Source organism: Panulirus ornatus, chromosome 35 (assembly GCF_036320965.1).
Source record: "Panulirus ornatus isolate Po-2019 chromosome 35, ASM3632096v1, whole genome shotgun sequence".
NCBI classification, from domain to species: Eukaryota; Metazoa; Arthropoda; class Malacostraca; order Decapoda; family Palinuridae; genus Panulirus; species Panulirus ornatus.
Window position 1 is genome coordinate 14,806,553 of NC_092258.1, and position 25,454 is coordinate 14,832,006.

At 41.8% G+C, this 25,454-nt stretch overlaps 1 protein-coding gene across 1 annotated transcript in view; it reads right to left on the bottom strand.

Annotated features, from left to right (window-relative positions):
* LOC139760231 (uncharacterized) overlaps nucleotides 1–25,228 on the bottom strand; it is a 148,156-nt gene extending 122,928 nt beyond the window's left edge. Inside the window, exon 1 of the mRNA XM_071683159.1 lies at nucleotides 25,095–25,228. Coding sequence (XP_071539260.1) covers nucleotides 25,095–25,106 — 12 coding nt within the window. The 5' untranslated portion in view covers nucleotides 25,107–25,228. The remainder of the gene's footprint in view (nucleotides 1–25,094) is intronic.
* Nucleotides 25,229–25,454: the final 226 nt, after the last annotated feature.

The window sequence follows — 25,454 nt, forward strand, 5'->3', positions numbered from 1 at the left end:
AGGCAAGTTGTTAGAAGCAGTGAAAAGTTTTTATCGAGGATGTAAGGCATGTGTACGTGTAGGAAGAGAGGAAAGTAATTGGTTCTCAGTGAATGTAGGTTTGCGGCAGGGGTGTCTGATGTCTCCATGGTTGTTTAATTTGTTTATGGATGGGGTTGTTAGGGAGGTGAATGCAAGAGTTTTGGAAAGAGGGGCAAGTATGAAGTCTGTTTGGGATGAGAGAGCTTGGGAAGTGAGTCAGTTGTTGTTCGTTGATGATACAGCGCTGGTGGCTGATTCATGTGAGAAACTGCAGAAGCTGGTGACTGAGTTTGGTAAAGTGTGTGAAAGAAGAAAGTTAAGATTAAATGTGAATAAGAGCAAGGTAATTAGGTACAGTAGGGTTGAGGGTCAAGTCAATTGGGAGGTAAGTTTGAATGGAGAAAAACTGGAGGAAGTAAAGTGTTTTAGATATATGGGAGTGGATCTGGCAGCGGATGGAACCATGGAAGCGGAAGTGGATCATAGGGTTGGGGAGGGGGCGAAAATCCTGGGAGCCTTGAAGAATGTGTGGAAGTCGAGAACATTATCTCGGAAAGCAAAAATGGGTATGTTTGAAGGAATAGTGGTTCCAACAATGTTGTATGGTTGCGAGGCGTGGGCCATGGATAGAGTTGTGCGCAGGAGGATGGATGTGCTGGAAATGAGATGTTTGAGGACAATGTGTGGTGTGAGGTGGTTTGATCGAGTAAGTAACCTAAGGATAAGAGAGATGTGTGGAAATAAAAAGAGCGTGGTTGAGAGAGCAGAAGAGGGTGTTTTGAAATGGTTTGGGCACATGGAGAGAATGAGTGAGGAAAGATTGACCAAGAGGATATATGTGTCGGAGGTGGAGGGAACGAGGAGAAGTGGGAGACCAAATTGGAGGTGGAAAGATGGAGTGAAAAAGATTTTGTGTGTTCTGGGCCTGAACATGCAGGAGGGTGAAAGGAGGGCAAGGAATAGAGTGAATTGGATCGATGTCGTATACCGGGGTTGATGTGCTGTCAGTGGATTGAATCAGGGTATGTGAAGCGTCTGGGGTAAACCATGGAAAGCTGTGTAGGTATGTATATATGCGTGTGTGGAAGTGTGTATGTGCATGTGTGTGGGGGTGGGTTGGGCCATTTCTTTTGTCTGTTTCCTTGCGCTACCTCGCAGACGCGGGAGACAGCGGCAAAAAAAAAAAAATATATACATATAAATATATATATATACATGTATATATATATATATATATATATATATATATATATATATATATATATATATATATATATATATATATATATATATATATATATGTATATATATATATATATATATATATATATATATATATATATATATATATATATATATATATATATATATATATATATATATATATATATATATATATATATATGTATATATATAAATATATATATATAAATATATATATATATAAATATATATACATATATGTATATATATATATATATATATATATATATATATATATATATATATATATATATATATATATATATATATATATATATATATATATATATATATATATATATATATATATATATATATGTATATATATATATATATATAAATATATATATATATTTATATATATATATATATATATATATATATATATATATATATATATATATATATATATATATTTATATATATATATATATATATATATATATATATATATATATATATATATATATATATATATATATATATATATATATATGTCAGCGGATGGAACCATGGAAGCGGAAGTGGATCATAGGGTGGGGGAGGGGGCGAAAATTTTGGGAGCCTTGAAAAATGTGTGGAAGTCGAGAACATTATCCCGGAAAGCAAAAATGGGTATGTTTGAAGGAATAGTGGTTCCAACAATGTTGTATGGTTGCGAGGCGTGGGCTATGGATAGAGTTGTGCGCAGGAGGATGGATGTGCTGGAAATGAGATGTTTGAGGACAATGTGTGGTGTGAGGTGGTTTGATCGAGTAAGTAACGTAAAGGTAAGAGAGATGTGTGGAAATAAAAAGAGCGTGGTTGAGAGAGCAGAAGAGGGTGTTTTGAAATGGTTTGGGCACATGGAGAGAATGAGTGAGGAAAGATTGACCAAGAGGATATATGTGTCGGAGGTGGAGGGAACGAGGAGAAGAGGGAGACCAAATTGGAGGTGGAAAGATGGAGTGAAAAGGATTTTGTGTGATCGGGGCCTGAACATGCAGGAGGGTGAAAGGAGGGCAAGGAATAGAGTGAATTGGAGCGATGTGGTATACAGGGGTTGACGTGCTGTCAGTGGATTGAATCAAGGCATGTGAAGCGTCCGGGGTAAACCATGGAAAGCTGTGTAGGTATGTATATTTGCGTGTGTGGACGTGTGTATGTACATGTGTATAGGGTGGGTTGGGCCATTTCTTTCGTCTGTTTCCTTGCGCTACCTCGCAAACGCGGGAGGCAGCGACAAAGTATAAAAAAAAAAAAAAAAAAAAAAAAAAAAAAAATACATATATATATATATATATATAGGTATATATATATATATATATATATATATATATATATATATATATATATATATATATATATATATATATATATATATATATATATATATATATATATATATGTATATATGTATATATATATATATATATATATATATATATATATATATATATATATATATATATATATATATATATATCTTTTTTTTAAATTATTCGCCATTTCCCGCGTTAGCGAGGTAGCGTTAAGAGCTGAGGACAGGGCCTTTTTCGGAATTTCCTCACCTGGCTCCACTCTGTTCTTTCTTCTGGAAAATTAAAAAAAAACTAGAGGGGAGGATTTCCAGCCCCCCGCTCCCTCCCCTTTTAGTCGCCTTCTACGACACGCATATATATATATATATATATATATATATATATATATATATATATATATATATATATATATATATATATATATATATATATATATATATATATATATATATATATATATATATATATTTTTTTTTTTTTTTTCTTTTCAATTATCCCTGGAGATAGGGGAGAAAGAATACTTCCCACGTATTCCCTGCGTGTCGTAGAAGGGGACCAAAAGGGGAGGGAGTGGGTGGCTGGAATCCTCCCCTCTTTTTTTTTTTTTTGATTTTCCAAAAGATGGAACAGAGAAGGGGGCCAGGTGAGGATATTCCCTCTAAGGCCCAGCCCTCTGTTCTTAACGCTACCTTGCTAACGCGGGAAATGGCGAATAGTATGAAATATATCGAGTGAGTATCGTAAGGGTAAGAGAGATGTGTGGAAATAAAAAGAGCGTGGTTGAGAGAGCAGAAGAGGGTGTTTTGAAGTGGTTTGGGCACATGGAGAGGATAAGTGAGGAAAGATTGACCAAGAGGATATATGTGTCGGAGGTGGAGGGAGCAAGGAGAAGAGGGAGACCAAATTGGAGGTGGAAAGATGGAGTGAAAAAGATTTTGTGTGATCGGGGCCTGAACATGCAGGAGGGTGAAAGGAGGGCAAGGAATAGAGTGAATTGGAGCGATGTGGTATACCGGGGTTGACGTGCTGTCAGTGGATTGAATCAAGGCATGTGAAGCGTCTGGGGTAAACCATGGAAAGCTGTGTAGGTATGTATATTTGCGTGTGTGGACGTATGTATATACATGTGTATGGGGGGGGGGGGGGGGTTGGGCCATTTCTTTCGTCTGTTTCCTTGCGCTACCTCGCAGACGCGGGAGACAGCGACAAAGTATAAATATATATATATATATATATATATATATATATATATATATATATATATATATATATATATATATATATATATATATATATATATATATATATATATATGGGTATGTTTGTAGGAATAGTGGTTCCAACAATGTTGTATGGTTGCGAGGCGTGGGCTATGGATAGAGTTGTGCGCAGGAGGATGGATGTGCTGGAAATGAGATGTTTGAGGACAATGTGTGGTGTGAGGTGGTTTGATCGAGTGAGTAACGTAAGGGTAAGAGAGATGTGTGGAAATAAAAAGAGCGTGGTTGAGAGAGCAGAAGAGGGTGTTTTGAAGTGGTTTGGGCACATGGAGAGAATGAGTGAGGAAAGATTGACCAAGAGGATATATGTGTCGGAGGTGGAGGGAACGAGGAGACGAGGGAGACCAAATTGGAGGTGGAAAGATGGAGTAAAAAGATTTTGTGTGATCGGGGCCTGAACATGCAGGAGGGTGAAAGGAGGGCAAGGAATAGAGTGAATTGGAGCGATGTGGTATACCGGGGTTGACGTGCTGTCAGTGGATTGAATCAAGGCATGTGAAGCGTCTGGGGTAAACCATGGAAAGCTGTGTAGGTATGTATATTTGCGTGTGTGGACGTATGTATATACATGTGTATGGGGGGGGTTGGGCCATTTCTTTCGTCTGTTTCCTTGCGCTACCTCGCAAACGCGGGAGACAGCGACAAAGTATAAAAAAAAAAAAAAATATATATATACATATATATATATATATATATATATATATATATATATATATATTTATATATATATATATATATATATATATATATATATATATATATATACATTTATATATATACTAAGAATATATGGTGTGGGAGGCAAGTTGTTAGAAGAAGTGAGAAGTTTTTATCGATGATGTAAGGAATGTGTACGTGTAGGAAGAGAGGAAAGTGATTGGTTCTCAGTGAATGTAGGTTTGCGGCAGGGATTTGTGATGTCTCCGTGGTTGTTTAATTTGTTTATGGATGGGGTTGTTAGGGAGGTGAATGCAAGAGTTTTGGAAAGAGGGGCAAGTATGAAGTCTGTTGGGGATGAGAGCTTAGGAAGTGAGTCAGTTGTTGTTCGCTGATGATACAGCGCTGGTGACTGATTCGTGTGAGAAACTGCAGATGCTGGTGACTGAGTTTGGTAAAGCTTGTGAAAGAAGAAAGTTAAGTGTAAATGTGAATAAGAGCAAGGTTATTAGGTACAGTAGGGTTGAGGGTCAAGTCAACTGGGAGGTAAACTTGAATGGAGAAAAACTGGAGGAAGTAAATTGTTTTAGATATCTGGGAGTGGATTTGGCAGCGTATGGAACCATGGAAGCGGAAGTGAATCATAGGGTGGGGGAGGGGGCGAAAATCCAGGGAGCCTAGAAGAATGTTTGGAAGTCGAGAACATTATCTCGGAAAGCAAAAATGGTTATGTTTGAAGGAATATGTGGCTGAAGAGAGATCTTGAGCCACATAACTGGGGTTGAAACATCAGTCCTGACGAGTGAGGTATTCATATAGCCGTTGTCATGCGCACTCCCGTCCTCAATGTCACCCTTCTCTCCCTTAGTCATTCCACACACACACACACACACACACACACACACACACACATCACTGTACTGCAGTGTCCACGGCACGTTCCGCACCAGGTCTTTCCGAATCGGTTGACTTATGGGGGGAGAAAATGTTATGGTACGGCATATAGCAAGACCACACTCTTATTTGTGAAGTAAGTTGCCCGCTTATTTCATTAGAGTGCTTGGCTCCCTAGGTCCTTGGGACCTTCTGCATGCCGTTTTGAGCCTTCATCCTAGGCGACGACGCTAGATTCATGTTTCGCAACGAAGAGAGGAAAAATTAGATAAGAAGATTACTGAATATATTACCTCCATCCTCTACCCTGCCATTGTTTGCGTGCTAATTCTGGTCTTTTGTTCAGATATTGTGTCTGACCTCTTTCCTGTTGTGGTGGCCCTGATCGCTCGTCTGTTGGAATAAACTGCGGATAAGTTACAAGAGAGACTCATGCACGAATGTTGGCATAGTGAATGGAAAAACAGGAAGGTCTAACAGAGAGGGAGAGGTCATGGGAGGGGCCGGTATTACTACTGCCAGAGCCTCCCCTCTCATAGGAAGTAGAGTCATGCAGAAACCAAGAGATTCTGAACACCCCATGATGCCGGGAACCAGGTGGCCATAGATATGACGGACACTGTCATGATGCTGCAAAATACTTATGTGAAAAAAGTAACGAAAATCGGCAAGGTTTGAGTGGGAATATGGTACTTGTAAGGAGGAGATGGTACGACCTGCCCGGTAGTCTTGTTTTGATGAGAAAGAAAGTAAGATCAGCAATCCTGACATGGACGGCAGTACCACCCTAGTTGGCTGTTGTCAACAGCCTATTACCTAATGGGTTGCTCCAAGGGTAGGGGATGGGATAATCCTTGAGTTAGCTGAGGTACTGGGAAGGGCCACTATACTACCACCTGAGCCCTCTCTCACACTGCTGGCAGAGTCACACAATAAAGTGCAGTCAAAGTTTGCGTTAAGTTTGCAGGGGTCATGGGAGGGGACCACTACTCTAATACCTGAGCCTTCCCTTTTGCTGGCAGCAGAAACCCATAGTTGGATTATACTAAGGTTTTTAAGCAAAGCTATCACCTTCAGGAATAATCAAAAATAGCATTTTTCTTTGGAGGTGGAGGGGGGGAGGGACGAAAAATATATTCCTTGTATATCAACTGACTGTTCCACGTCTTCCGCCTCATTCTCGTACCTCCCTCGACGACGTGATCATTACACGAAAGTGCACCAGAGAAACGCTGTCTCCCGCGCTAGCAAGGTAGGGCAAGAAAACAACCATGGAGACATCACGAATCCCTGCCGCAAACCAACATACACTGAGAACCAACCACTTTCCTACACGTACACATGCCTTACATCCTCGATGAATACTTTTCACTGTTTCTAACATCTTGCATCCAACACCATATATTCTTAATATATATATATATATATATATATATATATATATATATATATATATATATATATATATATATATATATATATATATATATATATATATATATATATATATATATATATATATATATATATATATATATATATATATATATATATATATATATATATATATATATATATATATATATATATATATATATATATATATATATATATATATATATATATATATATATATATATATATATATTTTTTTTTGTCGCTGTCTCCCGCGTTTGCGAGGTAGCGCAAGGAAACAGACGAAAGAAATGGCCCAACACACCCTCATACACATGTATATACATACGTCCACACACGCAAATATACATACCTACACAGCTCTCCATGGTTTACTCCAGACGCTTCACATGCCCTGATTCAATCCACTGACAGCACGTCAAACCCGGTATACCACATCGATCCAATTCACTCTATTCCTTGCCCTCCTTCACCCTCCTGCATGTTCAGGCCCCGATCACACAAAATCTTTTTCACTCCATCTTTCCACCTCCAATTTGGTCTCCCACTTCTCCTCGTTCCCTCCACCTCCGACACATATATCCTCTTGGTCAATCTTTCCTCACTCATTCTCTCCATGTGCCCAAACCATTTCAAAACACCCTCTTCTGCTCTCTCAACCACGCTCTTTTTATTTCCACACATCTCTCTTACCCTTACGTTACTTACTCGATCAAACCACTTCACACCACACATTGTCCTCAAACATCTCATTTCCAGCACATCCATCCTCCTGCGCACAGCTATATCCATAGCCCACGCCTCGCAACCATACAACATTGTTGGAACCACTATTCCTTCAAACATACCCATTTTTGCTTTCCGAGATAATGTTCTCGACTTCCACACATTCTTCAAGGCTCCCAGGATTTTCGCCCCCTCCCCCACCCTATGATCCACTTCCGCTTGCATGGTTCCATCCGCTGCCAGATCCACTCCCAGATATCTAAAACACTTTACTTCCTCCAGTTTTTCTCCATTCAAACTTACCTTCCAATTGACTTGACCCTCAACCCTACTGTACCTAATTACCTTGCTCTTATTCACATTTACTCTTAACTTTCTTCTTTCGCACACTTTACCAAACTCAGTCACCAGCTTCTTCAGTTTCTCACATGAATCAGCCACCAGCGCTGTATCATCAGCGAACAACAACTGACTCACTTCCCAAGCTCTCTCATCCCCAACAGACTTCTTAATTGCCCCTCTTTCCAAAACTCTTGCATTCACCTCCCTAACAACCCCATCCATAAACAAATTAAACAACCATGGAGACATCACACACCCCTGCCGCAAACCTACATTCACTGAGAACCAATCACTTTCCTCTCTTCCTACTTACTTACTTATATAAAAAAGGTTATGATTATTCAGTTAATCTTCTTTATCACTTTCAAATCTAGTAATATGCGAAGTAAACCTTTTTAGAAACAGGATGTACTGTAAAGCAGTTCATAAATGATACGAGGAATAGCGAAAGAAAAAGAAAAAAACAGAAAGATGAAAAAGGTTGGAGTAGACAGGGGAGATGAGAAAGGGAGTGAGTTAAGTAGGGTATTTGGTGAGGGGAAGTAGGGTGGGCGAGGGGTGGAAAGATGGGTGAAGTATCAAACAAAGCAAGTATCTGAAAAGACATTGTTTTCCCACCTCCAACACGGTATATATATATATATATATATATATATATATATATATATATATATATATATATATATATATATATATATATATATATATATATATATATTTTTTTTTTTTTTTCTGTGTCGCTGTCTCCCGCGTTTGCGAGGTAGCGCAAGGAAACAGACGAAAGAAATGGCCCAACACACCCTCATACACATGTATATACATACGTCCACACACGCAAATATACATACCTACACAGCTTTCCATGGTTTACCCCAGACGCTTCATATGCCCTGATTCAATCCACTGACAGCACGTCAACCCCGGTATACCACATCGATCCAATTCACTCTATTCCTTGCCCTCCTTTCACCCTCCTGCATGTTCAGGCCCCGATCACACAAAATCTTTTTCACTCCATCTTTCCACCTCCAATTTGGTCTCCCACTTCTCCTCGTTCCCTCCACCTCCGACAAATATATCCTCTTGGTCAATCTTTCCTCACTCATTCTCACCATGTGCCCAAACCATTTCAAAACACCCTCTTCTGCTCTCTCAACCACTGCTCTTTTTATTTCCACACATCTCTCTTACCCTTACGTTACTTACTCGATCAAACCACTTCACACCACACATTGTCCTCAAACATCTCATTTCCAGCACATCCATCCTCCTGCGCACAGCTATATTCATAGCCCACGCCTCGCAACCATACAACATTGTTGGAACCACTATTCCTTCAAGCATACCCATTTTTGCTTTCCGAGATAATGTTCTCGACTTCCAAACATTCTTCAAGGCTCCCAGGATTTTCGCCCCCTCCCCCACCCTATGATCCACTTCCGCTTGCATGGTTCCATCCGCTGCCAGATCCACTCCTAGATATCTAAAACACTTTACTTCCTCCAGTTTTTCTCCATTCAAACTTACCTTCCAATTGACTTGACCCTCAACCCTACTGTACCTAATTACCTTGCTCTTATTCACATTTACTCTTAACTTTCTTCTTTCACACACTTTACCAAACTCAGTCACCAGCTTCTGCAGTTTCTCACATGAATCAGCCACCAGCGCTGTATCATCAGCGAACAACAACTGACTCACTTCCCAAACTCTCTCATCCCCAACAGACTTCTTAATTGCCCCTCTTTCCAAAACTCTTGCATTCACCTCCCTAACAACCCCATCCATAAACAAATTAAACAACCATGGAGACATCACACACCCCTGCCGCAAACCTACATTCACTGAGAACCAATCACTTTCCTCTCTTCCTACACGTACGCATGCTATACACCCATGTTCTCGACTTCCACACATTCTTCAAGGCTCCCAGGTCTTTCGCCCCCTCCCCCACCCTATGATCCACTTAGAAAAGCAAATGGATTTGTATGTAGCATTTATGGATCTGAAGAAGGCATATGATAGAGTCGATAGAGATGCTCTGTGGAAGGTATTAAGAATATATAGTGTGGGAGGCAAGTTGTTAGAAGCAGTGAAAAGTTTTTATCGAGGATGTAAGGCATGTGTACGTGTAGGAAGAGAGGAAAGTGATTGGTTCTCAGTGAATGTAGGTTTGCGGCAGGGGTGTGTGATATCTCCATGGTTGTTTAATTTGTTTATGGATGGGGTTGTTAGGGAGGTGAATGCAAGAGTTTTGGAAAGAGGGGCAATTAAGAAGTCTGTTGGGGATGAGAGAGCTTGGGAAGTGAGTCAGTTGTTGTTCGCTGATGATACAGCGCTGGTGGCTGATTCATGTGAGAAACTGCAGAAGCTGGTGACTGAGTTTGGTAAAGTGTGTGAAAGAAGAAAGTTAAGAGTAAATGTGAATAAGCGCAAGGTAATTAGGTACAGTAGGGTTGAGGGTCAAGTCAATTGGGAGGTAAGTTTGAATGGAGAAAAACTGGAGGAAGTAAAGTGTTTTAGGTATCTGGGAGTGGATCTGGGAGCGGATGGAACCATGGAAGCGGATATATATATATATATATATATATGTATATATATATATATATATATATATATATATATATATATATATATATATATATATATATATATATATATATATATATATATATATATGTATATATATATCATCCCTGGGGATTGGGGAGAAAGAATACTTCCCACGTATTCCCTGCGTGTCGTAGAAGGCGACTAAAAGGGGAAGGAGCGGGAGGCTGGAAATCCTCTCATCCAGTTTTTAACTTTTCCAAAAGAGGGAACAGAGAATGGGGCCAAGCTAGGATTTTCTCTCTAAGGCTCAGTCCTCTGGTCCTGACGCTACCTCGCAATCGCGGGAATGGCGAATATGTATAAAATAAAAGAAAATATATATATATATATATATATATATATATATATATATATATATATATATACATATGTGTATATATATATATATATATATATATATATATATATATATATATATATATATATATATATATATATATATATATATATATATATATATATATATATATATATATATATATATATATATATATATGATTCAATCTATTGCCAGCACGTCGACCCTGGTATACCACATCGTTCCAATTCACCCTATTCCTTGAACGCCTTTCATCCTCTTGTATGTTCAGACCCTGATCGCTCAAAATCATTTTAACGCTATCATTCCACCTCCTATTTGGTCTCCCGCTTTCACTTCTTCCCTCTTCTTCTCTTTCAACCACACTCTTTTCATTACCATACATCTCTCTCACCCTTTCATTAATTACTCGATCAAACCACCCCATACCACATATTGTATTCAAACATTTCATTTCCAACACATCCATCCTCCTCCGCACAACCATATCAATAGCCCATGCCTCGCAACTATATAACATTGCTGGAACCACTATTCCTTCAACCATACCCATTTTTGCTCTCGAGATAACGTTCTGGCTTTCCTTACATTTTTAACGCTCCCCGAACCTTCGCACCCTCCCCGACCCTATGACTCAGTTCCGTTTCCATAGTTCCATCCGCTACTAAGTCTACTCCCAGATATCTAAAACACTTCATTTCCTCCAGTTTTTCTCCATCCAAACTTACCTCCCAATTAACTTGTCTCTCAACCTTGCTAAACCTATTAACCTTGCTCTTATTCACATTTACTCTCAGCTTTCTTCTTTCACACGCTTTACCAAACTCAGTCACCGACTTCTGCAGTTTCTCACGCGAATCAGCCACCAGCGCTGTATTATCTACGATCAACAACTGACTCATTTCCCAAGCCCTCTCATACACAACAGACTGTATACTTGCCTCTCTCTCCAAAACTCTTGCATTCACCTCCCTAACAACACTATCCATAAACAAATTAAACAACCACGGAAACATCACGCACCCCTGCCGCAAACCGACAATCACTGGGAACCAATCACTTTCCTCTCTTCCTACTCGTACTCATGCATTACATCTTTGGTAAAAACTCTTCACAGCTTTTAGCAACTTATTTCCCACACCATATACTCTCAAAACCTTCCACAAAGCATCTCCATCCACCCTTTCATATGCTTTCTCCAGTTCTATAAATGCCACATACATTCTTCACCAAACACCTAATCCACACGTCCTCTACCACTATCGAAACCACTCTGCTCTTCTCCAGTCTAATGCTCTGTACACACCTTTACCCTCTCAATACCCTCCCATATAATTTCCCAGGAATACTCAACAAACTTATGCCTCTGTAATTTGAATACTCACCTTTATCACCATTGCCTTTGTACAATGGCACCATGCATGCATTCCGCCAATCCTCAGGCACTTCTTCATGATCCATACATACAGTCACCAGCTTTTTCGATGAATTCCACTGCAATATCATGCACATTTGCCATTTCTCGCTTTTGCGAGGTAGCATCAAGAACAGAGAACCGAGCCTTTGAATGAGAATCCTCACTTAGCTCCCTCCTCAGTCCCTACTTTCGGAAAAGTAAAAACTGGAGGTGAAGATTTCCAGCCACCTGCTCCCTCCCCTTTTAATCGCCTTGTAAGACACGCCAGGAATACATGCGAAGTATTCTTTCTCCCTTACTCCCGGGGATAATATATATATATATATATATATATATATATATATATATATATATATATATATATATATATATATATATATATATATATATATGTTTTTTTTTTTATTTTGCTTTGTCGCTGTCTCCAGCGTTTGCGAGGTAGCGCTAGGAAACAGACGAAAGAAATGTCCCAACCCACCCCCATACACATGTATATACATACACGTCCACACACGGAAATATACATACCTATACATCTCAATGTACACATATATATATATATATACACACACAGACACATACATATATTCCCATGCACACAATTCACAGTCTGCCTTTATTCATTCCCATCGCCACCTCGCCACACATGGAATATATATGTATATATATATATACATACATATATATATATATATATATATATATATATATATATATATATATATATATATATATACATATATATATAACTGTGTACCTGTATATGGATGTGCGTGCGGCTTTATAGCAAATGTAAGACAAGTTCAGCGACAGGAGAAAAGTTCACATACTAGCGTTACTTACGTGCTTTGCCACCTGATGCTGAAACTGGTGTATGAAATCAAGCGGTCATGTACCTAAAACATCACACAAAAGGAAGGCAGGGATTATTCTCGACGGTGCGTGCCTTGGGAGTTGAAAGATCCCAGCACAGAGAGCGCCCTTAACAACTGGGCGGTGCGTGTGACCAGAGACCTCGTTGGGTTTAAGTCCAGGGTGTGACATCATAAACCTATCAGCATATCATTCACGTATTACCGTCGCTACGCCCACTAAACACCTTTACCACGCCCACTGCACACCTTCACCACGCCTACTACACACCCTTACCACGCCTACCACATGATACCCTTTCACCACCCAACATATGCTATCTCACTACACTAATCTCACATTGCTCTCCCCACGCCCTGCACACTCTGCCGCCATCATGCCCAATACACATTGCCCTTCTGCCCCTCACCTCACCCACCACATACAGCCCTCGACACACCCAGCACACACTGCCCTCACCCCGCCATCTCACACTACTCTCGCCCCATTCGCCACACAACATTACCCTCGCCCTGCCCACCGCGCACTACCCTCACCATATACCATTACACACTGTCTTAACTACACCCACCACACGCTGTCCTCACCGCTCTCACCACACATTACCCTCACAACGCCCACCACACACAACCTTGCCCCACCCACTCCCCTCACTACTCCCACCATACACTGCCCGCTACACACAACTGTCACCACACACACACACACACACACACACACACAACGTACTGTCATCACCACGCTCTTCACACAATGCCGTCACCACTCCCACAACACTGCCCTAACCACGCCGACCACACATTGCTCACCAAGACCACTACACACTGCTTTTACCATGCCCACCACACAGATCCTTTGCCAGGCCACTATACACTACACTCACCACGCCCACCACACACTGTCCTCAACCCATCACACATTCTCCTCACCACACTCACCACACAATACCCTCACCCCGTCAACCACACAACCCATGCCACACCCACTACACACTCACAACGCCCACTGCACACTACCCTCACCACGCCTACTACACACTACCCTCTCCCCGCCCATTATACACTATCCTCACCCCGCCCACTACAAAATGTCTTCACAACGCCCACTGCTCACTTCTCTCTTCGCACACTTCCCTCGCCACGCCCACCACTTACTGCCCTCACTCCGCGCACCACACACTACACTCAACACGCCCAGTACATGCTGCTCTCATCATACCCACTAAACACTACTCTCACCCCGCATCCAACACACTACCCTCACTACGCCCACTAAACGCTACTATCACCACGCCACCTACACACTACCTTCACCACGATCAACACATTCTACCCTCACCACACCCACTACACATCACCCCCTAAACCCTCACCTCGGCCAAAATGCTCCCTTCTTACCCCACCCACCATATATTCCCCTTACAACGCCTACCACGCACTGCTTTCACTACCGGCTCACCTCTCCACGCCCATTATACATCGCCCTCACCTGCCCAACCACACACTACCCTCACCATGTCCATTACATATTCACCTCGACCTGCCAACAACACATTACCCTCACCCTCTCCACCATGCACTAACCTCGCAACAGCCGCCACAGCGCAAGCTCCCTCACCACGCCCGTCACACACTGCCCTCATCCCGCCCACCACACACTGCTCTCACCACACCCACGACACACTAACCTCACAACGCCCACTACACACTAACTTCGATCTGCACACTACACACTGCCCTCGCCCCGCCCACCAAACACTATCCTCACCCCGCCAATGACATATTGAATTCACAACGCTTACCACACACTGCTCTCACCATTCACTATCCTCGCCACACCCACCACATACTACCCTCACCAGACACGCACACTGCTCGCACCAAGCCCACAACACACTCTCCTCATGACTCACACTACCCATTACCCTGACAACGATCATTACAATTTAACCTCGACCCACCCAATACACACTACCCTCGCCCCACCTATCACACATTATCCTCACCACTCCACCACATATTACCCTCACAACGCCTACCACACGCTGCTCTCACATACTACCACTTACTACCAGAGCTACGTCCACTACACGATACTTTCACCACGCCCACTACACATTACCCTCACCACAGACTGCCCTAACTCCATCCATCACACACTGCCCTCACCATGCCGACACTGTTCACCACGGCCACCACACACCGTTCACACCATGCCCACCACACATGTTGTTCGTACCATACCTACCACACACAACCCTCACCACGCCCACCACACACAGCCCTCACTACGCTCATCACACAAGAATGTTGTTCCATCCATTCACACAGTTCCTTAAGTACACCCACCACACATTACCTTTTCAAAGCCCACACACACAATCGTTGTCCGCCCATCACACTGACTTAACTACGCCCAACACACACTGCTCTTACAACGTCCATCACACACAATCATTGCCCCGTCCACTACACACTCCCTCACTACACCTACCACACACTGCTTTCTCAACGCCTGCTACACACTCTTCACAACACTCACCACACACTGATTATATTTATCCCCGTACTATCAGCTCTCACCCGGCCCACCAAACACTATCCTTATCCCGCCCATTACACACTGCCCTTACTATGGTCATTACACACTGCCCTCACTACATACACCACACAGTGTCCTCACCACGCCCATCACACAACACCCTTACCACGCACGCCACGCACTGACCTTACCATGTCTACCACAAAGTGCTCTAACCACACCAACCATGCACTACGCGCACCACGCACTAACTTCACCACATATAACACACACACTGCCTTAACCACACTCACCACACCTACCACACACAAACCTCATCACACTCTCCTCGCTCACTACCCTCACCACACCCAGTAAACACTACCGCCCACCGAAAACCACCCTCACCCCATCCACCACACACAGCCATCATCACGCTCAAGGCACACTGCTGTCATCTGGCCCACCACACACTGCCCTCATCACACTCTCCACTCACTACCTTCACCACGCCCAGTACAGACTACCACCACCCCACCCACTACATACTACCACCACGCCAACCACTCACTGCGTACTACACTCACCACTTAGTGCCCTCACCACGCCCAATACACACTACCTCTACCACGCACGCTACAAAAACTACCCTCACTAAGTTCACCACAAACTGCCCATACTACACTCAACTCACGCATACTGTTTTCACAGCACCCACTACACACGACCCTCACCACATTGTTTTTGAGTACTTATGAGGTGTAAGTTACTGTAGAAGGTGTGCAGAACGACGTAAGAAGTTCAAGAATCAGTATATGACGTTTCTGGCTGAAACTTTCGCTGCTGTAGCTTGGAATAGCCATACTATTGGTTGGGACCGTGTTCAGTATGAATGTAAACATCAAATATGGCCGGGAGGCTGCCCAACCCGGTGGGCATTTATTGAAAAGCGAGGGATGGCTAAACAGCAAAATAGCAGAAGGTTTAGCTCAACTTAGTAAAAACAAAACTGCCCGGCGTAGATGTACACAAAGACGTGGCAGAAGAGGTGGTGTCCGAGTCCATCTTAGAAGACGTGATAGCACACCTCCCATGCCCTCGGTGGTGTTCGCCCATGTGAGATCGCTTCGATACAAGCTCGATGACTGGCGACCCGCTGTAGACTCCAGTGCGAGTATTGGGATAATGCTGAGCTTGCCCTGTCTGAGACATGGCTCAGATACAGGGATTCAGATGGAATTATGAGTATTGATGGTTTCCATCTGGGCAGATCTAATAGATGGGATACTAACAAAGAACACGGTGGAGGAATAGCTGCATACGTGAATGAGAGCTGGTGTAATAAAGTGACCGTTAAAGAGAGATTTTGCAATTATCACATCGATTATCTAGTTTTTATTTGCAAACCTTTTTATTTGCCCCGGGAATGTAATAATGTATATTTTACTATTGCTTACATTCCACCATCAAATGATTAGTCTCAAGCGACTCCATTATTATCTAACTGTATAAACAGAACTGATAATGAACGTCCTGAGAATATTAAGATTGTACTTAGGGATTTTGATTGTTGTACTTTCCATCACATGATTCGTACTTACACACAGTTTGTTGTACTCGAGGTGATAATATTTTGAATGTAGTGTTCTGTGGAAAATGGTTATAAGGTCATTAAGACACTCGCATCTGCGAATTCTGATCATAATATGTTGTACTATATGCCTATATATAAACAAAGATTAAAAACAGTGGTGTCAGAAAGTAAATATATGTATATAGTCAAATGAGTGTTCTTTTACTTTACAAGGATGTTTTGACGACTGATTTCTCTGTTTTGTATAATGAAAATTATGAGATTGATTATAATGTTGTTGTCCTTACTATAGTTACGTTGATTTTTGTGTGAGTATGTTGGTACCAAATCAGGACTCTCACAACGTATTTGAACATTAAATATTTAGGTAACAAAAGAAGTAAGATATTGTTTAAATGAGAAGAAAGTAACATTGTCATCTTGGAATAAGAATGTAATAATGAATGCACAAAAACAACACGACTTTAAGATCAAACATGCTACATTACTTTATAGACATAAGGTTGAAATCTTATTTCGAACTAATAATTCTAGAAATGCAGCAGGGAATGGGTTAAAACAGTTGTCCATGATAGACATTTTTCAAAAGTATGTTCTGATGTCCTGTCTATTACATATAGTACGAATGACCCGCCAATTGTAATTTCTCAAGAGAATGTATTGTTATCTTTAAAAATGGTGGAAATTGGTAAGGCAAGTGGTTCTAATAGTTTATGTGCCAAAATATTAAAATCTTGATGTGTACAATTATATAAGCCTTTACATATTCTATTTCAATCTTCTCGTACTCAATGTGAACTTCCTACTTTATGGAAAACATCAGAAACTATACCTGTCTCTAAGATTCCATTACTTATTGTTATGAATGACCTAAGACCTCTGGCTATCACACCAGTCGTGATGAAATGCTCTGAAGTCATTGTTAAAAACTGTCTCTGTGATATGTAGATTCCGTCAGATACTATGCACTTTGCATATGGTGATGGGAGAGGTGTTGAAGATGCAACCATAATGTTGTTACATCAGTTTAGACAACATCCTGACATGCCTAACATTTATTCAAGAGTTTTCTTTATTGATTTCAGTAGTGTATTTAATACTATACAACCACACATTATGTTAGAGAAACCACATTCTTTGAAGCGATCTCATTTCTTGGATGTATAGTTACCTAGCAAATAGACCCCAATTTGTAAAATTTAGAAATGTTAGATCTCACATCATAATTACGACCACTGGTGCTCCACAGGGCTGTTTTATCGCCTTATCATCTACTTTATATACAAGTGATTGCACTCGTAACTACGGAACCTGTTCTGTTATCAAACTTGCTGATGACGGTGATTACTGGAAAAATAAGGGATAAATATGAATGTGAGTATCGGGCTTAAGTTAATGACTTCGTTCAATGGTGTGATAAAAATTACTTGAATGTGAATTGAAAAAGACCAAAGAAATGGTGAGTGACTTTCGCAAGAAGGAAAAGTGCATTGAACAGCTCATATCAAAGGAGAACAACTAGATATTGTGCACTATTACAAGTACTTTGGTTTGATTATTGATGGTAGTCTAAATGGTGATGTTAATACTAAAAAGCTTTATGGAAAATGTATGCAAAGGACTCATTTTTTTAAGAGTTTTGAAAAAACTAAAAGTTGATAGGACTATTCTTTCTATGTCAGTCGTAGAGACACTTTGCTTTTGTTTAGCATCATACCATGGATGTTTGAGTGTAGAAAAAATAAGAATAAACTTAGGAAAATTGAAAAGATAGCTAGTAAATTGGGTACTAATATAACTGCACTAGATGTATAATATTCAAAATATGTCTTCGATTTAATTTATAGAGTTATGAGTGATTTTCCCCATTCTCTGAATAATAACTTGAGTTTTTAAGATAAGGCAGAATATTGTGTTTACCATTTCAAAAAAAATGCAGACATGAGAATTCATTTGTACCAGTAAGTCTTAAACTCTACAATCATGTAAACTCAAAAAGATAATTGTTTCCTGTTTGTGACAGTATTGGCGATAGCGTGTGTATGATAATAACGCTGAACCAAATCTGTTGTCTTTTAATGTATATGTATACCTTTAGCTACTGCACTTTGTATTTTCATTTTTTCATCTTGTGTATGAGACTGATGAATGGCTGTGGATCCACGAAAAGTTTCAGTTTGTATAAGGTGCTACAAATTGACTGAATAAAGTATTGATTAATAATTGTTACTTTTATTATTATTATTATTATTATTATTATTATTATTATTATTATTATTATTATTATTATTATTATCATTATTATTAGTATTATTATTTTTTTTATTTTATCGTTATTTTTTTTTTTTTTTTGCTTTGTCGCTGTCTCCCGCGTTTGCGAGGTAGCGCAAGGAAACAGACGAAAGAAATAGCCCAACCCACCACCACACACATGTATATACACACGTCCACACACGCAAATATACATAACTACACAGCTTTCCATGGTTTACCCCAGACGCTTCACATGCCCTGATTCAACCCACTGACAGCACGTCAACCCCGGTTACCACATCGATCCAATTCACTCTATTCCTTGCCCTCCTTTCACCCTTCTGCATGTTCAGGCCCCGATCACACAAAATCTTTTTCACTCCATCTTCCCACCTCCAATTTGGTCTCCCACTTCTCCTCGTTCCCTCCACCTCCGACACATATATCCTCTTGGTCAATCTTTCCTCACTCATTCTCTCCATGTGCCCAAACCATTTCAAAACACCCTCTTCTGCTCTCTCAACCACGCTCTTTTTATTTCCACACATCTCTCTTACCCTTACGTTACTTACTCGATCAAACCACTTCACACCACACATTGTCCTCAAACATCTCATTTCCAGCACATCCATCCTCCTGCGCACAGCTATATCCATAGCCCACGCCTCGCAACCATACAACATTGTTGGAACCACTATTCCTTCAAACATACCCATTTTTGCTTTCCGAGATAATGTTCTCGACTTCCACACATTCTTCAAGGCTCCCAGAATTATCGCCCCCTCCCCCACCCTATGATCCACTTCCGCTTCCATGGTTCCATCCGCTGCCAGATCCACTCCCAGATATCTAAAACACTTTACTTCCTCCAGTTTTTCTCCATTCAAACTTACCTCCCAATTGACTTGACCCTCAACCCTACTGTACCTAATAACCTTGCTCTTATTCACATTTACTCTTAACTTTCTTCTTTCACACACTTTACCAAACTCAGTCACCAGCTTCTGCAGTTTCTCACATGAATCAGCCACCAGCACTGTATCATCAGCGAACAACAACTGACTCACTTCCCAAGCTCTCTCATCCCCAACAGACTTCATACTTGCCCCTCTTTCCAAAACTCTTGCATTCACCTCCCTAACAACCCCATCCATAAACAAATTAAACAACCATGGAGACATCAGACACACCTGCCGCAAACCTACATTCACTGAGAACCAATCACTTTCCTCTCTTCCTACACGTACACATGCCTTACATCCTCGATAAAAACTTTTCACTGCTTCCAACAACTTGCCTCCCACACCATATATTCTTAATACCTTCCACAGAGCATCTCTATCAACTCTATCATATGCCTTCTCCAGATCCATAAATGCTACATACAAATCCATTTGCTTTTCTAAGTATTTCTCACATACATTCTTCAAAGCAATTATTATTATTATTATTATTATCATTAGTAGTATTAGCAGTAGTATTATCATTATTGTTATTATCATTATTATTTTCTTTCTTTCTTTCATACTATTCGCCATTTCCCGCATTAGCGAGGTAGCGTTAAGAACAGAGGACTGGGCCTTTGAGGGAATATCTTCACCTGGCCCCCCTTCTCTGTTCCTTCTTTTGGATAATTGAAAAAAAAACGAGAGGGGAGGATTTCCAGCCACCCGCTCCCTCCCCTTTTAGTCGCCTTCTACGACACGCAGGGAATACGTGGGAAGTATTCTTTCTCCCCTATCCCCAGGGATATCATTATTATTATTATCATTATTATTATTATCATTATTATTATTATTATTATTATTATTATTATTATTATTATTATAATTGTTATCATTATTATTATCATTAGTATTATCATTATCATTATCATTATTATCTATTATTATTATTTTTGTCATTATTATTATCATTAGTATTATCATTATCATTATCATTATTATTATCATTAATATTACTATTATTACTACGCATATACTGCCTTCACCAATAATGCTCTCTTACATGGCTTCAAGGACAAGCATGCGGCAGTGTGATCTCAAGTACATTTAGGGCAAGTGCTGAGGATAAAGAATTGGAAATAATCAGACTGTCTGTGATGGGAATTTCTGCAAGCCTTATAGAGACGAGTATGGCGGCCAAGTCATTTGAAATGGTACACGCCCATGACACACTATCCTCACTCCTCCTACATGCTGATCTCATCCCCACCCACCACACACTTTCCTCAACACATCCATCGCACACAACCCTCACTACACCACCTACTCACTACCCTCAATACAGCCTGTACATACTACCCTCGCCCCACACACCACACGATACCATCACCCGACCCACCACACATTGCCCTCACCACACTCACCACACAGTACCCTCGACTCACACACCACACTGTCATCACAATGTCAATCCCAAAGGACTTTCGGCCCTCCCACCACATATTGCCCCCACTACGCTTACCACAAACTGCCCTTACTACATCCACCATATACTGTACTCATCATTCACACCACCCACTACCCTCACCACGCACACCACACACTGTCCTCACTACGTCCTCCAAAAACAGCCCTAACCACGCTCACCAAACACTGCCTTCACCCCTCCCAGCGCACACTACCCTCACCACGCCAAGTACACACTGCCCTCTACATCCACTACACAAAGCCCCCACTGCGCCCACTATAAACTGCCCTCACCAAGTGCTCCACACACTGACCTCACCATGCCCACCACAAACTTTTCTTTACCACACCCACACAGACTGCCCTCACCAGAGTTACCATGTATTTACCCTCACTCCTCCCACCTCAAACTAACATTATCCTGCCCACCACACAGTAACCTCACCGCACCCGATACATAAGACTCACAACACCTAAGACTCACAACCTTTACCACGTCCCCTACTCATTATCCTCACCACAACCAGCAAACACTATCCTCGCTCCACCCACAATAAGCTTCCCTCATCCACCACACACCACCCTCATCACGCATTCCTTAGACCAACCCCACTAAACCCACCTGACATTGCCCTCACCCCGCCAACCACACACTGTTCTCATTACGCCCACCAAGCACTGCTTTCATTACGCCAACCACACACTACACTAACCAAGCCAACCACACTATCCTCATGACGCCCATCACACACTGCCCTCACAATGCCAAAACACTAATATAACCCTGAGCGCCATACACTGCTCACTACGGGTATTAACATACTGCTCTCACCACGCCCAACACACATTGCCCTTACCACGTCCACCACACACTGTCCTCACCACGTCCACCAGACGTTACCCTTGTTTCTCCCACTACACACTTAACCCACCACACATAACCCCCACTACACCCAGCACCAACCGCCTCCATCACACCCACCACACACTGTTCTTACCCCTTCCACCACACACTACCCTCGACACGCCCACCACATACCTCCTTCACTACACTCTCCTCACATTGTCCTCTGCCCTCAGCTCGCCCACTACACACTGCCCTCATCACGCACACCACACTGGCTTTATCACGCCCGCCACAAACTGCTCTTTCCACACTCACCACACACTACCCTCACCCCGCCCGCTGCAGATTGCCTTTACCATGCACCCCGCACGTTACCCCCACCACGCCCATCACTAACTGCCCTCACCACACCCACCACACACTACCCATACCTCACCCACCACACACTGACCTATCCCACCAACCACACAATGCCCTTACCTCACCCATTAGAAATGATTCCCACCACACTCACCCCACACAAACCTTACCACGTGCAGTACACACTACCCTCATCCGGCCCAACACCACACTCTACCCTCACTCCGCTCACCACACACACAGCACACACTGCCCACACACCGCCCACTACATACCACCCTCACCAAGCCCAAAGCACACTGCCCTCGCCATGCCCACCACATCCTGCCTTCACCACAATCACAGCACTGCCCTTACCATCACGACCATACACTACCCTCACCACGCCCACACACTACCCTAACCACGCCCACCACACACTATCTCCACCACGGCCACCACACACTGCCCTTACAATACCGTCACTATGACCACCACAAACTGCCCTTACAAGACCGTCACTATGATCACCACACACTAACCTCATCACGTCCACCACACACTACCACCACCGCAGCTACCATACAGTGCTCTCACAGTGCCCGTAACACATTACCGTCACTATAACTACCACATACTGCCCTAACCACGCCCACCACACACAACCTTTTCCTCGCCCATCATACAATATCCTCACCAAGCCTACCACATACTGCCAGCACCACGCCCACGACACTGCCTTCACCAATCCCACCACACATTGCTCTCAACACGCCCACTACACTTCACCCTTGCCCTGCTCACCACACACTGTCCTCACCACGCCCACCTCATACTCCTCTCACCACGCCTACCACACACTACCATCATTATGCCCACCAAACACGATCCTCATCACGATCACCGTAAACTGCCCTCACTACACCCAAGACACACTTTTCTCACTACACTCACCACACACTGCCTGTACAATGCCTACCACAAAATACCCTAACCATGCCTTCCACACATTACTTTTAACACGCCCACCACACACTTCCCTCAAAATATCTATCACATGATATACCCATCACAAACTATGTTTGCAGATGATGGTAAGATCATGAAGGAAGTGAAATTGAAGAAGATTACATCAGCTTACAAGTGGACCTAAACGGGTTCAGAATTTGGTTTGATACATGGTTGATGAGATTCAACCCGAGTGAATATAAAGTAATGAGGATGGCACAAAGGTTTTTGCGTGTAAGAAGGACTTGTATTAGACAGCCTATCGCCAGATATCCATACTAGGAGAATAGCAGAGTAGCTATAGAGACAAAGTCTGCTGGCAAATATTAGATTAGCATTCGAGTATATGGGTAAGGAAATATTTAACAAACTGTTCATATCCTATATAAGGCTAGAACTAAAATATGCTTCTCAAGTCTGGTCACCGCACCTGAACAAACACTATTAGACAACAGAGGGGGTCGAGAGGAGGGCAACAAGGATCAAGAGAACCGAGTTACGGAAATAAGGATGAATGACTTCAAATTTACCCATGTTGGAAGAGAGAGGAGCGATGGTTGACCTGATCACAACCTTTGAGATATAAAAACAGATCGATGACATGGAGAGTGAACATTTCTTCGAGAGAGATAAGGATAGAGCTATCGGAGGACATAACATGAATGAAACACGAAGCTTATTAAAAGAAGATGTATGGAAGCAAGTCTCAGCGCACTTGACCCATGAAAATTTAAAAGGAATCAGTTACATAAATCCCTTCATGGATTTCTTCGTAATGTATGTAATTCTCTATTCTGTTATGCTTTTGTTAAGTTTTACTAGAGTTTGCTTCATATGGAACATATAAAAAGATTTGCTTACATAAGAACACTGTGGTATGCGGCAGAGCTGGACAGTTGGATACCTCGCCACAACACACACTTTATACACATAAACACATGACTCGACCTCAGGTGTTTGCGTCGAATGGTAATATAGACAGTAACAACCTGCAACTCACCAGTTTCCACATGTCCACGTCCTGCAGTCTGCACCCAGATCCAGTACCTACGTCGGCCTGGCGCAACTGGCCTCACACGCTTGGCCTCCTGGACCAGACCTCAGACACCACACAGCAGTGGAGATTCCTCTCTAACCGGGAAATAAGCAACAACTGAGGCAGCCAGGAGCGACGGTGCCTCCAGAAAGTTAGCCAGATGACGATAGCCAATGAAAGCGCAGGAGACTGAGAAAATGACTTATTATCATGTTTTGTAATGGAGGGGTTGTTACGGGGGGGCGGGGGTTGTGTGTGCCATATGGTTGAGCGAAATGATCTCTGACTACTGTTACTCCTGCCACAAACAGTTCGTGGTTATCA